General features: G+C 34.3%; 1 protein-coding gene across 2 annotated transcripts in view; it reads right to left on the bottom strand.

Annotated features, from left to right (window-relative positions):
- ITFG1 (integrin alpha FG-GAP repeat containing 1) overlaps positions 1-14907 on the bottom strand; it is an 86156-nt gene that overhangs the window by 68951 nt on the left and 2298 nt on the right. For both annotated transcript variants that reach the window (XM_074913489.1, XM_074913490.1), the window contains exons 2-6: positions 13327-13399; positions 12664-12809; positions 10926-10983; positions 10269-10343; positions 6525-6619 (exon numbers count right to left, since the gene is read on the bottom strand). In XM_074913489.1, coding sequence (XP_074769590.1) covers positions 6525-6619; positions 10269-10343; positions 10926-10983; positions 12664-12809; positions 13327-13399 — 447 coding nt within the window. The remainder of the gene's footprint in view (positions 1-6524; positions 6620-10268; positions 10344-10925; positions 10984-12663; positions 12810-13326; positions 13400-14907) is intronic.

The raw sequence follows: 14907 nt of genomic DNA, 5'->3' as shown, positions 1-14907 counted from the left end.
TGTATGTATTAATTTAAAAGCATCCCTTAAATAGAAAACTTTTAAATTAGATTTATGCCAAATCGTGATGCTTCTGAATATACAGAACAGGTGGGACTATCTCTGGTTTTTAGCACTTCAAAGCTGAGTTTTCAGATAGAAAATTCTGTTCATTTTCTGAATAAGGGCAACAATATTGTTTCAAACAATGGAAAATGACCACTTAGTGTTAAGAGTGCTTTCAGAACCCATTTTCACATTCATGCTTTCTCAACAAAATGCTGTTTGGGGCAGAACCAATTTACTTCCTACCTACATTAAGTTACTGATTCCCATCAAAATATCATATTAGTACCCCACAGTGTATATAATTATATCAGCATATAATTAAAATTTTCAAAAGGAATAGCTTTTGAGACACTTTGTAACAACAGTTTTAAAATTAAAATTGCTAAGCAGATAGCACAGGTCATGGTTTCTGTTAGAAAGATTAGGGAAAACTTCAGTTAAAATAGCTATATCTTTTCTCTAAAGATCTCTCCTCATTCTTTAATTCTCTTCAGGAGGTAAGCTATGAGTAAGAAAAGAGGCACTGGCAAAAGTAGACAAACTCAGCAGCAGGAGGAGATGCAGCTAATTTGAGCAACTGGTTTTATCTTACAAGCAGGAACTTCCTGTCGTATTGAACACTGTGCAGGAACAAGTGGAGAAATAGAGGTATGGGGAGATCATGACACACAGAACATTTTTAGAGAGAACAAATCTGTAAATAGTAAAAATAAAAGTAATAAAAAACAAACTTTTACACACAGTTTGAGGTATTCCAAAACATATCTTGTGTATCTTATGAGATACATTTTTTGTCTCCATTATTTGCTGTAAATTCTCAGGTAAGCTCTGTTATCAGAGCTTAAAACAGTTAAGAAATTTTAAAAATGAACCTGTTCAAGGAATGAAACTGTGACATGGCATTACTGAATATTTGTTTTGGGAAAAAACATAAGGGAGGGGGCAAAAGGAGAGAGGATACAATTTGACTTCAAATACATACACACACCCCCCAATTTTAAAATGCCATTCAAGATTTAAGTTTTAAAAGGCCAGATAATTTGTTTCTGAACATAACGAGCTTGGATATTTTAATAGAGAATAAATGCAGATTTATTGCATAAAATAAGCTTTGATGATAATATATGCAGAGAGGCCACCAGCTTCCATCAAGAGGAAACTCACCAAAAATATGAGAGTCTGACATCATGCATGACAGTGTCTTCAGAATCCAGATTTAAATGGTTACAACAGAATATGACCTGTGATTTGAATGATTTGTTTTCAAGAAGAAAACTACCTACATTTATGCATTGAAACTAAGAAGGAGGAATCAAAAGGAAAACACATTGTAAATGTTCTGGTACATTAGGTGTCTAGATTCCCAAAGCAAAACAACGTAAAAAAATTAACCATCAGAAATCAGTAAAGAGACTAGCAATTAGCTTATAGCAAGCTGTTTCTAATGATTTTTACACTTAGTTTTCCCAAAATCAAATTTATAATTTTTCCTTCATTTCATACAAACAGTTCCAGAAATATCTGCAATTATACACACCATGTGCTAATGTTCAACACTTCTAAAAGCAGTATTTCCAAACTTTGAAATCACATAAGCAAATAAGGCACAGAATATTTAATACACTATATTTCATAGCATTCAAGAATACACTGACAGATGTACAGTATGAAGTTACAGTATGATTCAGAGTCCAAGGCAGTTTGTCTCTTACATCTGAACATCTTAAAAATATTTGCAGGGCCATGGCCTGATTTCTTGGTAGAAGACTTGTATCTTTGAGTGCATAAAAATTTACTGTTTACTAATAATCCTTTTTTTCCAAGTAATTAACTACTACAATTTTGGCTTAGAAAGACAGCATTAGCCCTGACATATGACTTTTTAGGATGTTTTAAATAGAAACAGTCAAGTTAACTAATTAGAAAAAAAAAAAGCCAAGTTGCAAAATAATTGCTATTGTAAAAATTTCAACTTTAGATAAAGCACTCTCGATGCACCTATGAGAGTTTATGATAAAACAGACTAATCGGTGTTCACCTAGTGACCCACAGTAAATTTAAACTTCAGCTTGGTCTGAAGCATTTATCTGAAAATGCTGACTGAGATGCCTGTCAACAATGGCATAAACAAAATATGTTTGTCTACTGTCTAGCCTCAAATAGATGATCTATAGTGGCACCCATCTCTGCATCATTTCTGGATGGTCTTTATCAAGTCCTTTTATTTATCTTGGCCTCAGCTTCTAGCTATAACACTTTTTCTCCATGGTTTGGTTCATGTTTTCTAGTTGCAAAATCTTCAGTATAACGACCATATTGCAAATAGCATTTACTCAATTAAACAGTATTCTCTCCATTTCCTGACTAACATATCCAAAATACATTTCTGAGAAAGACGGAGTTCCTTTTTACTTTGAACTGAGTGGACTAATGCAAAGAGAAGTCACTTTTTACCTCCTTCATGCTAAGTCAAAAGAGTTGAATCCTGTACAAATATTTGTTAAGTCACACAATGTAAATTTTTCAGTTTGAGGATATGATGTTTTTAAGACAGGCCTCATACTTGAGGAGCCCACTTTGGAAATACTCACCTGTACTCTCATGCTCTATAAAATACACCTGATGTTAATTTGTTCAGAGAAGCCTATTATTATTAAAGACTGTTTTCTTAAGCTAGTTGTTAAAAAGAACTAATGACAAGTGTGAGTATGTATTAGCATTACTAGACACCCAGTAGCTCTATTCTAACATGGCTCACCACATTTTCTCCTCATCTTTCATCTATCTCAGTGCATATACTAAGAGTGACATTGATGGTAGGTACGCTGACTAGACTGTTTCCAGACATTCCTTCCAATCTCAGCCACTCTGTGAACTAGATACCCCTCCCCAGAGCAACACATGCTTAATATACATGCAGAAGACACTTGAAAATTTTCTGTTTGCTTCATCTTTATTCATAAAGCACACACAAACTCTTTAGTGAAAGTTTTATATTGCAAATTTTTGCACGGATTAATTATATGAAATTCCTGGCCTAGCTCAAAATTACTTGCTGAATTAAAAATTGTGAGATTTCTACATGAGGACGCTTTATTTAAAAATAGCAGCAGCATTACTATCTGAAAGAGCCTAGTTTATATCTCACCAAGAAAGATTAGTATTATCTTTGTTCCAGTTAGCGGATTTTTGGATTATAAAATCCTTACACGGTTAGCCATTCATGAAGCACTGTTAGGGATTAAAAACATCTTTATGAACACGTTCTCATACAATGAAATTGTAACAATTGAACTTCATTTTACCCAGAGCAGGAGAAGCATGCCCATTAAAAGCTCTGTTTTGAGGGTTTAGTATCAGCAGGTTGAAAACGGGTTAGGCAATAAACTAGAAAAAAGATTCTCAGCCCAGAGAGGATTTTTTTTTTTTTTTTTTATGTCAAGCACACTTTAAATCTCTTAAGCTGTTTATAATGATAGAGTTGCCAAAAATAGCCCAGCTAAAAACCACAGAATTGGCTGCATCTGTTACAGAATACAAAGAGCATCAAAACATTGCAGAACATTAGAAAATGGTCTTAAAAATACCCAAAAATCAAGTAAAGATGGCATATTCTGAATATTTAGGTTTTATTTTTAAACAAAAATCAGTGCATTCCTTTTAGGTACAACTACATCTTCATATTCATGAATAGTAGCATTGCCTGTGAGTAAATACTCTGAATTTTGAAGCCAAAATTACCACAGCAGCATCGAATGTCATAATTACTAAGTCTTTTGGACAACAGGATTTCAGCATGCAGACTATTACCCAACATTCTTGTCAATATGTCCCTCCTAATTAGTATGATTCTAATGTGTACCAGGACCTATTCCTTATGAGGTTTTGTTCCAACTCAAGAATGGTAGTGTGAGTGAAGACTCACAAGAGTCCTCTCCTCTTCACTAGCTCTACTTGAACCAACTAATAAGTAACAGACCCCACTGACTCCATGGAGAAATGATACAATGTGAATCACACTCCTCTCTGCTGGTGTAGTAAGGCTGCACTGCCCAGCTATGCTAACAAGGAACACAGCTAAACAAGCAGGAGAAGCATTTAGCTGTCTTCTGCAAAGTTTGCAGATTGCACTGAGCGAGACACAGGACTAGTTGTGGGCATACTACAGTAATGAGCACCTTATTTTGGCCCAGTTTGGCAGAGTGCATTTAGAATCACAGTATTATCAGCACTGTATAGGTAGTTATATACAGGTTGGTTTTTGGTTTGCCGCCCCCCCCCCCCCTTAATATCAGCTGATTACTTTTATGACTACTTGTATGAGTCACTTGCCCAACCCATACAGACGAACACAAATTAGAGGAGACATATTAGATCACTAAACAGGTATTTTTTGGGAGAGGCACCATGAGACTTGAGGTGCAATTTCATGCTTGGTTAAAGAAAGCCTACAACTGCTGCTATTAAAAGAGGCCTCAACCATCTCTCTGTGCTTACATAGGCTCTGGCAATCCTGAAGCTGCATGGCAAGTTGGATCAGCTTAATAACTCAAGTGAAAATGAACTGTGTTTCCTGCCAGCCACAGTTCCTTGCAATTACTGTAGCTGATGTTAGAGAACTGCTGTAAATGTGCACACAGGACCAGACGATTGGTGACTTCACTGCGGCAGCAGGCAGTCCTGGAATAACACGTCAGTCATGAAACATCAGATAACATCAAGGTATTATTTTTCACCAACATATGCCTTGTTCATAGTTGGTCCAATTTTCACAGGGCCAGCAAAAAAGAATTTACCAGTCCCATCTCAGAAGCAAAAATTTATTTTAAAGAAAATAATTATATGATAATATTTTCTTTATTTTTTTTTCCTCAGAATGAATTATTTTCCTTGAAATTTTCCTCAGGCTGCTGTAAAATAACACGTATTTCAGCCTGAGGTGTTATATCCTTGCTGTTACAAGCAAATGAAAATCAGGATCTTTCTATGGAGAGTGCTTCACAGAAGCTTCTATTCACATCTTGAGATATGAACATAGATGTGAATCTATAAAAGCTCCTGGCACTCCCCACACAGAGATCCTGACTTCCATTTCTATTTAACTGAGGAACTTCCATTTATCACTAGCACTAACTGGTATTCTCTGGATATTCCTTAGGCTGTTAGTGGTCATAAAAACCTTTGTGTACACTGGCAAAAACTGATCAATCTGTGATTGATCTATGTAAGCAGCTTAGACTTCCTACCTTTACCTACCCCTAAGTTTAGATTTCAATATATTCATCTTAAAATACTACCTGGAATTCTCAGCTATGCTGCCCATGCCACTAAAATAAAATTCCTAAGAATTTATAGATCACTAGGCGTGTTAGAATTGGTCATTAATGACACTGATTATGTATAGTAAGTGACTGTGATTTTCTAGTTGGAATTACCATGTGACAACTTCATGCAGCAACGTGCCGGACTCAAGATTAAGGTTTGTCTATGTGCTAAAGCAATTAATTGAATCTCCAACATTTATAAGCATCTTAATTAAATCTATGGAGTCTTTCCTCTCTCATTCTCATGCTACTACATCGGAAAAAAAATAAGCTCTCTTTACAAAATTACCATATATGAATTGATGTACACTGTAGATCTATCAGAAGATAAAGCATAAATGAATAAAAATGTATTTAGTGTATGAAGAAATTAAGTTTAGCACAATGTTTAAGGTGCTTAGAGGTACGAACCAGGCATGCAAGTGATAAATAGATCTGTCATGGTAATTGAAGGATAAACTGCATTGCATATTTCACCAAAAAACCCCAAACAAAACAAAGCCACAATCACCAAAGGAAGAATATAGTTTATCTGCCATATGAAAAGTTGTCTCCAGTACTAGTTTATGAACTCTAAATTACAAGTAGGTTACAGGATTGCTCATGTAATAATACAAGAATAGTCTCACAAGCTATTTTCTGAATCAGTGATAGAATTAGCTAAAATAAAATAGAATGAAGTCATATTGAAATCTTCAAGAAACAAATAGTAAATCTAGCCTTGGAAACATTCTTCTGAATGAACTATAGAACTATTTGCAGACTATAAGATGAAGAAAATGCAGCCCTGCTTCTGATTCAGTTTGCAACTGAATACTAGAGTACAGCAATATGAGGAACAGGAAACAATGCTTTAATGGTGAATACAAATTTAATCAGAACTAATGCTTGCTCTGAATAACTTGTCATCAAGAAGCAGAAAACATCATTAGGTTATTTATTTTGGCAGTTATTTCTGAGAACTCAGAATTTTCTAATTGGTGATATTAAAATAATTAAAAATAAAAAATCAGAAGTCATATAATTACTGAACCAACTCTTTAAAACCATCAATGAAATATACTAAAATATTAGAAGGAAACTGCAGTACATTGCATTGTATACTTAGTGATCAATATTTTTAGGAAAATATCTAACACTTTTACGACTTACCAGCAGTGAAGTCATTATTTAAATCTATAAATGCATGGGAGTGTGGTATATACATTTTGCTTTGAGTTTCCAGTGCAGGATGCCATGATAAGTTCCTACAGACAAGAATAAAAAGCAATACATTTCATCAATGCTTATGGACTGTTAATCATTATAATATACCTTCTTTTAAAAAAATGTGAAATTTTAAATAAACTTGAACCAAAAGCATTTTCTCCTAATGTTAAGCTAAAATCACTACTTAGCTTACAATACACCAAGTAACTAGAGTAATTGCTTGAAAGGTTGTGTGAAGGATGATTCATAGCACAGCAGCTTCAATTAGATTTTAACTTTCCAAAGCAACTTTTTTTGTACACAGAAAAGTATCACTACCCACAAAGTGAAATTTAGTGCCTAGACTTCAACTGTAAATATTGAGACACTGATTGCTCTCCTCCCCAGTTTCCTCAAGCAGTTTTACTATCAGTACTTCTGAAATCTACTTTAGGATTGAACATGAGCAAAAATGGACACAATCACATGCTGATAAAGCAGCTCATGTCTGCTGCATATAAATGGACTTTATTTTCAGTCACTTAAAAAAAAAAAAAATCAACTTAAGAATTAAACTCTTACAGGCTAATTATGTCATTTCCCAAGCAGATGATACTTTTATTGATTTATTTATGAACATACATGCCCTCTTGGTTTCTGTTCTAAAAAGTGACTAAACTTCCAAACTTCTCTATTAGCAGTGCATTGAAAGATAACAAACCCTTCCAAAGTCATAGTGGTTGAATCATCAGGTATGTTACTTTCAGAACCCTGAGCTACTATACTCAGAAAAAGCTCAATATGCACTATACAATGCACTACACACTAGCAAGACAGTGATATTACTACTGCCTGGAATGACTGTTTATTTTAGTGACATTGCATACATATTACAAAAGTCCTTGAGTCATTTTATGGTAAGAAAAAAAAAAAGCTCTGATTACTTCCCAGAGATCATAAATCTTAGAAATGTTAAAAAGAATCACTTAATCTCAAAGAAATAATTAAATATTTTCTGTAGTTTTTTCTTTGCATTCAGTTTTGAAGATAGCCAAGAAAGTTATACAGCTCTGATATAAATGTAGAAACATTTTAGATTGAAAATAAAAAAATTTTTTCTTAAGCAGATGACATAAAGCTGTTTTTCATGTACAAGACATTGCTTATATTGCTACCTATAGCACTCAGTCTTATTTTGAGCCGTAATGAGTAAGTTTATTTGTATCCTTATGCTACTGAAAGGATTTCTTCAGCAAAATGAAACAAATCTTTCCTATTTTTCAATATCTTCAAAGGCTCATAAAATTTTCAATATATAATCACTGCAAGGTACTCAGAAACACCCTTCTGAATTTGAAATCTCTGTTCCATAAGCCATCAATTTAAATAAAAGTAATGGTGATAAAAGTTTGGATTAATGACCAAAAACATATTGCCAAGAAGTGTATAGTTTCCATTTACACATGTAAATGTTATTTACCCTACATCACTTCTGAATGATCTCCGAGGGAAGGAAAATAGCCAGTTAGGAACAACAGGTATAGTTTTATTAAACTCACTGATGGGGGAGGTGGAGGGGAAGCCTTAAACATTTCTTAAGGGCCATGGACATGCACAATAGAAAGCTGATATACTGTTGCCATAGAGATAAAGTAATCATCTCTGATTTCTCCAGTGGTACAGACTTCTTTTGAAACAATAGCTAAAGAAAGCCACATAGAAATGTAAAGACTTACTAATACACTTTTTTCTTTTAAAATAACTTAAGGATTGTATACAAATGTAAAACAGCAGTGACACCAACATCTGGATTTCTCCTGAAACACACAGAGCTGCAAGTTTCTGTGTTAATGTTGCTAAATAACATTCAAGACAATCCTATCAAGTTCCAATCAAAAGCTGCAGAATAGCAAGTTAGAAGATGTAAACTTTGTCGAACAACAGATTTAAAGATCCAATCCTCTTAAGAAAACACAAACCCAGTTCCTAATTTTTCCAGTTATTCACTGGACATTATTATCAGTCAAAAGAAAATAGTTCAAAAAGAAAATGTCAAGAGTGGTTTTCATATCATCACAGAGCTAAGAAGAATGTATTTATTTTTACATTTTAATCCAACTCACATCCTAAAAATAATTTCTGCTATATTTTGAGCACATTCTTTGACAATTGAGAGAAAAATCTCTAAATCATCAAGAGTTCCAATTCAAGTATCCTTCTTTTGAGGCTTTCTTTTTCAAAGAAGGCCCAAACCCACAACACTAACAATGAAGTTTTTCCTTACAAAAGTCAAAGACTGCATGTATGCTAAGTTCAGTTTGCCAAAAGTCACAGGAAAAGATGTACAGACCCGTATTTTTAGTTGTTTTTAAAAAGAAAAATGTCATCATGTTCAATATTGAAACTTTCACTAACTCAGAGTCCCACCAATCTGTATCCTTGAATACACAGTCATAATAGCTCTCAAAAGCCAAAGCATTCTTTTTCTTTATCAGATTACAAACTTCAAAATCAGTATGAGGTAAACTGAACAGAATGTGATCTGTCCTTCTCTAGGGTCCAGTAGTGTTTTTAAGAAATAATGTAATTTATTTTCGAAAGACAGATGTGAAGTTCTTTGGAATCTTGCCCAATATCAGACACATTTCTACCTCTTAATTTTTTGTTTAGAGACTGGTTCTTCTGAGTCAGTAGAGGACCATTCTTTTGTTATGTTTTGATTTCAGCATTCATACCCACAACAATTAAACAAAAACAATCTTTTGCATAGTCCTTACTCATGATTTAAATATGCCATTAATATAATAATTTTTATCCCAGTACTTGCTAGGTAGTTCCATTCTAGAAATACCGGGGCTAGCACAAACTTTAATAATGAAACTAAGTCCCCTCTACTGCAATCTCATGAGACTTCGGTCAACTTCTATATGCCAAAGAGGAACCCTAGTCACTCCTTAACACAAAAGATGTGATACAGAAAACATTGCCTGCATGCACACTTACATTGCTACTTAAAGTCACCTTATGCCTTATGTCTCTTTATGAATCTCTTCCCCCAAGAAGCATACCAAATTTTTCCTTAACATATATCGCTTAATGTGCTTACACTTTACACTTCCTGTGCTTTTGATTTCCAATGTGGTGTAACTTTCCCATCACAATTAATTTCCTAGATAAATGAAAGCTGATTTTTTACGTTTACCCCAAACTCTTCCACATTTTCCTTTTGCCATCCCTTATAACATCTGTTCCAGTACTTCTTGCATCATCAGTCACTTTGTCTATCAGACTAAATGCAGCTTCAATTCTACAGATGCTACTTTAAAACTTTGGTTTGCATTTTTGTACAGCATAGAATTCCATAATACATATAATAATAATAAATATCAAACCATACTAAACAAGGGAGACTATAACTGTTGCAAGACAATTATCCTCTTTCTCATGTGAAATAAAAGGGTTTTTTTCTCAGGTCTCATGGAATGTCTACTTTCCTTATAAAACAACTGCATCCCCTACAAAATAACACTTTAAAAATTACATGCAGAGTGTCACTGAATGTTTAAAGATACACATTGAAATGAGAAAAGATTCACATATTTGCACAGTTCCAGTTAAACACGAGTCTTATGCCTCTTTAATAAGACCAGAAGTGGATGCACAGTAAGTTATCAAAACTCATGCTAACAAAAAAAACCCTTAGCTTACCTGCCTATCCATATTTGCGGCTTATTTGAATCACTTGTGACACCAAAGACATCAGGAATCAAGTCTCCATTAAAGCTGAAAATGCAAAACAATTTCAGTATCACCTTAGTCATTATGGGAGTTGAAATTAACTGTTCTTAAGCTAACCTGTTAGCATTTTCCCACCATGAATTTTCAGCTGTGTAGTCTTTTCTGAATTTTGGTTCTTGTCTGAGTTGCTGGTAGTAATACACTTCTTTCAATATTTAACACTATGCCATGCACTTGATTTTCCAGCTATTTTTCCCTCCTCTTTTGTTCAGCATTTCACACAGAGGGAAGTGTACTGTGAAAGGGACAGTCACTTAGTCTGATAAGCTAGTAAGGTTTTTGCTTTACAAAATTAAAGGAAAAAAATAACTCTTTTCCTGCATAAAACAGAATACTGAATTAAAAACATTAAATGTTTAATTTTGTTACTATTCCCAGGGTGATACATGATTCGTTAAGATGACCGTTATGTTTCGTCATCTTTTGTTAAACTCGTTGACATTACACAAACCACCCTGTTATTAAAAGATAAAGAGCATGTGTTTCAAATTTTAAAATCAAAATATATTTAAGTTGCTCTTAGTCACATTATAAATGTTGTTTTCTAAAAAAGTAGGTCATACTTACTCCATTACTAGAGGCTCATCTTGAAAAGTCCTATTTAACATAATTTTATGATTAAGATCTGAAAACAGAAAATAATTTCATTCAGTTCCCAATATGTTATGACATTTGCATTTTTAACTCAGACATAATTCTTTTTCTATTAATTTACAATTATCAATTTTATGATTAAAAAAATCAGCCACCACTGAACATAAACAATTAAATGGCTTCCTGAAATTACACAGGAAAGGTGAGTTACAGTTAAAATGCTGAAGCTTCTTCTCTCACCACTAAAGTTTTCAACAAATTATTCTAAACAGATCTTAGTAAAACTTATTTCTATGTGTGACTGCAATCACAAACACACAAAATCTGTAATAGTTGGGATGAAGACAGTCTAAAAATTTGGCATTGTACATAAGACCTCTGTTTAATGTTTTGCCACTGTAAAAACATTCTTAATCATATACACTGTTTGAAATAAGGATTAGAGGTAGATTGCCTAAATGGAAAGTGAGGATTTTAAGTCCTAATCAGGTTATCACCTCTCAGACTTCACTTTTACTTGTAAACCAAACTCCCTGCTGTATCATCCCCATTTCCTTCATCTCTCCATGATGTTTCTTTTCTTTCCAGTTTCCACATTTTATATGACAGTACCCTCCTACTGACTTGTCTGTTACACTTCCATTACCCAAGTAAGCACCACATACCTTCCCAGTATCCTCACCACATACCAAACAATGCCTGAATTTTTAACCTCTGACTCCCTTTCTAAGCCCCATATGCTTATTTGTGCCTCTCCCAGTATTTGTTTATTCAGAAGCAAGACAGCATAAATTAATCCAAATCCTTCATATTCTTCCCAATACTACAGATAGCTCTTGTCCTCTCAATACTTGGTCCAGTGCATTTTCCCAGGTTGTTTCACTTCGGATTACAGCCAGAAGCAATGCTCTCTAAGGCTATCGCTTGCCTCACCTGTAACAATTTCATAACACAGTTGTTTTGTAATAATTATTCTTTAGTATCTTCTTTTGCTTTCCTGTCCTCCTTCAAACCCTAAACTCCTTCTTCAAACTCTAAACTCTTCTCAAAACCCTTTTCTAGCAAAGTCAACAGAAAACAGAAGAGACTTCAAGAGTTCACAGAGTCCATGACTCTACCCTAAACCAGTATCAGCTATACCTAGAACCCTGCCAAAAGACTTGAAAACTCAATTCTGAAGTTCTTGAAAGTTTCCAGTGATAGAGACTCTAGAAACCTCTCTCCCCAAACATATTTTAGTGTCTCACTGTCTTTAAAGAATTTGGTTTCACAGAAATAAGAGTGTTAAATTACCATTCGTAAGTTTAGGTGGTATTTTGAAATTTTTTGCACTAAGTTTTACACCAGGTTCTCAGCACATTTTAAATTCAAGGTAGGTTTTTTGAGATTATCTTTGTGAGGCTGACATGCAGAATGGGGAAGCCATGAGAAGCAGGTTTTCAGTTAGTAGGTTACTGTCAAACTATAATATTGTTTGGCTATGTCTGCTGTATAATATAAAGTAAGAGTTTTGGCTTCGTTCTCTTTCGTTAATTACTGAATACAGTTTAACACCAAGATAAAACTTGGGTATGAAGCTGAAGAGCTGCTAATCCCTATTTTAGTTGTAAAAACTATCATTACACTTCAAAATGAGTTATAACTTTCCGACAGTACTTTGAATTATTAAAAAATCCTATAACCTTATTAATAAACAGTCTCAGCAACTCACCTAATGTTTGGTTGTGCCCCCAGAAAATAAACACTGAAAGTTCATCTCTGCCATGATTTTGTGCCTGGGTAGTCAGGAGGACATCCATTTGTGAATCACCGTCATAATCTCCAGGAACTACACTGGTTATGGTAACACCCAGAGATCTAGAATTAAAAACAAACAAAAAACCCTACATGCAAATAATTGTACAGACATGTGCATGAAAACTGAAAGTACTTGTGTGTTCAAAGGCTTGCCTTTTTGTCCCAATTATTATGAGTTGGTCCAATACAGTATCATCTTCAACAACCTGGCTTTTCATAAAGTCATCATCTATCACAAAGTAATTTTAAATCAAGCATTGTGCAGGCTGTCTTTCTCTAAGGAAGTATGACAAAACCCCAAAGCCTAGAAATTCCATAAGGGGGTGGGAAGTCACACCTATTAACAATATTAGTGATAAAACTTATCTCTGCAAATTCTGTCATATGACCCACAAAATCAAACCAAAAACATATCAAGAAATTAACCAGGAAACTGGTCAAAGAGCTGGAGCTCTAAGGACAAGTTGTACAACAGAGTCAAACAGATAACAACAGCACAGACAATTCTAGTTGTAGAAATGCAATTTCAAGAAAAACAACCACTTACATTGTTTCACCACTGAATGTTAATACTTACTTCATTGGTAACTTAACACGGGGCTTAAAGTACGGTTCCTTTTGGTCAGCCAAAAAGATAATCAACTCATTTCCTGCAAAGCAAATAAGACAATGAATAACACAGGAGGATTGTAAAATAAATAAAAATGTACAAAACCAACATTTAAAAAGCCATTCCACTAATAGTCATTCCTCATATCGGCAAAAACTTTGAGAGACTTCCCATACACCTACTTCCTCCTCATTCGTAAGGAAGTAAAAGAGACTTCTTCAATACAACCTATAAATCTGATTGCATCTCAGAGGAATGCTAATATCAAGAATTTTCTTTGGGGCTTAGTGTAGACCTTTCCCTTTACTATTGTTATCGCATTGCTTAAAATAAAACTTCCTATAATGAGTTAAGAAACATTACATGTAGAAAAGTAGTAGGTATCAGTTCCATACAAATAATTAAAGCTTAAAAGCTAACTCAAATGAATTATTTTAATACTGTCTCTGACACTCCTCCGAAGTTGGCTGACAAAAGCACTTTAAGTGGAACTCACAGAAGTAACCCGGTTCCCTGCATCATTTCCTCATTTAGAGACAATAATAGAAGGCACTATCATATAATTATTTCAGACAGATCTAAATAAAACCCCATATTTTATGTTGCACAAATAATTGAAATGCAGAGAAGAAAAAAATACTTTAATGTGAATGATGAAATGTATTTTCAGTCAGTAAACCAAAATAAACACGCACTACTGCAAGCAAAACAATAGTTCACAGCTAAAGAAAAAAATACAATTTTATTACTCATCCTTTAGTACATTTCTTTTCTACATTCTCCAAGAAACTCACCTGTAGCATCCCAAACTGCAAGAACTAGGTTACCTACCAAAAATAATTCTACGGCTTCAAACTTTAGCTATGATAGTATATTTCTAAAGCATCATTCTGTGGCAAAGCTCACAGCTGTGAAATAGCAGAATACAAGCTTCCGGGCTATGAAAAAAAAAAAAAAACCCAACCAAAAAAAACCTGCCATAAATGTATTTGCCAAGAAGAATATGCCAACAAATGAGTAAATGAAAACAAATCCTTTCAAAATGGATAGGGGCAACTAGTGCAGTCCCATCTGGCAAGCTAATAAAGCCTGCCTTGCACTACACATTCACAGATGATTGAAAAAGTTGGCACACATAAGGTGAAAAAGCCTGCTGGCTGGTTAAGCTTTTGATAATAAAGCTGTGGGTTGACTGCTAAAACTTGTAATTCTGATTTCACACTATAGACTTTCACCTGCCTTTTTATCATCTGTGTGGTAAAGTAATGATGATGAAGAAGAAGCAAATGTGTTTTCACACACAGCAGGTTCCAAGTCAATTACACCACTCAGATAGGAGATTTTATGGTCACTGAAGATAGATTTAGGTAAATTTCAGCTCAGTGCTCATCAATAGTCAAAACAAACTGACTACTGGAAGTTATTAGATGAACAGAAAACAAAATCACTAAGCCCCAACATCAATCCATAGTGCACTCATTCTAGATGCTGTTTGCAGTTCTTGTCCTCATCTCAAAAAAAGTACACAGGAGGGTGTGAAAAAAGGGA

The sequence above is a fragment of the Athene noctua genome, chromosome 9 (assembly GCF_965140245.1).
Source record: "Athene noctua chromosome 9, bAthNoc1.hap1.1, whole genome shotgun sequence".
NCBI lineage: Eukaryota > Metazoa > Chordata > Aves > Strigiformes > Strigidae > Athene > Athene noctua.
This window is presented reverse-complemented; position numbering and strand designations above follow the sequence as displayed.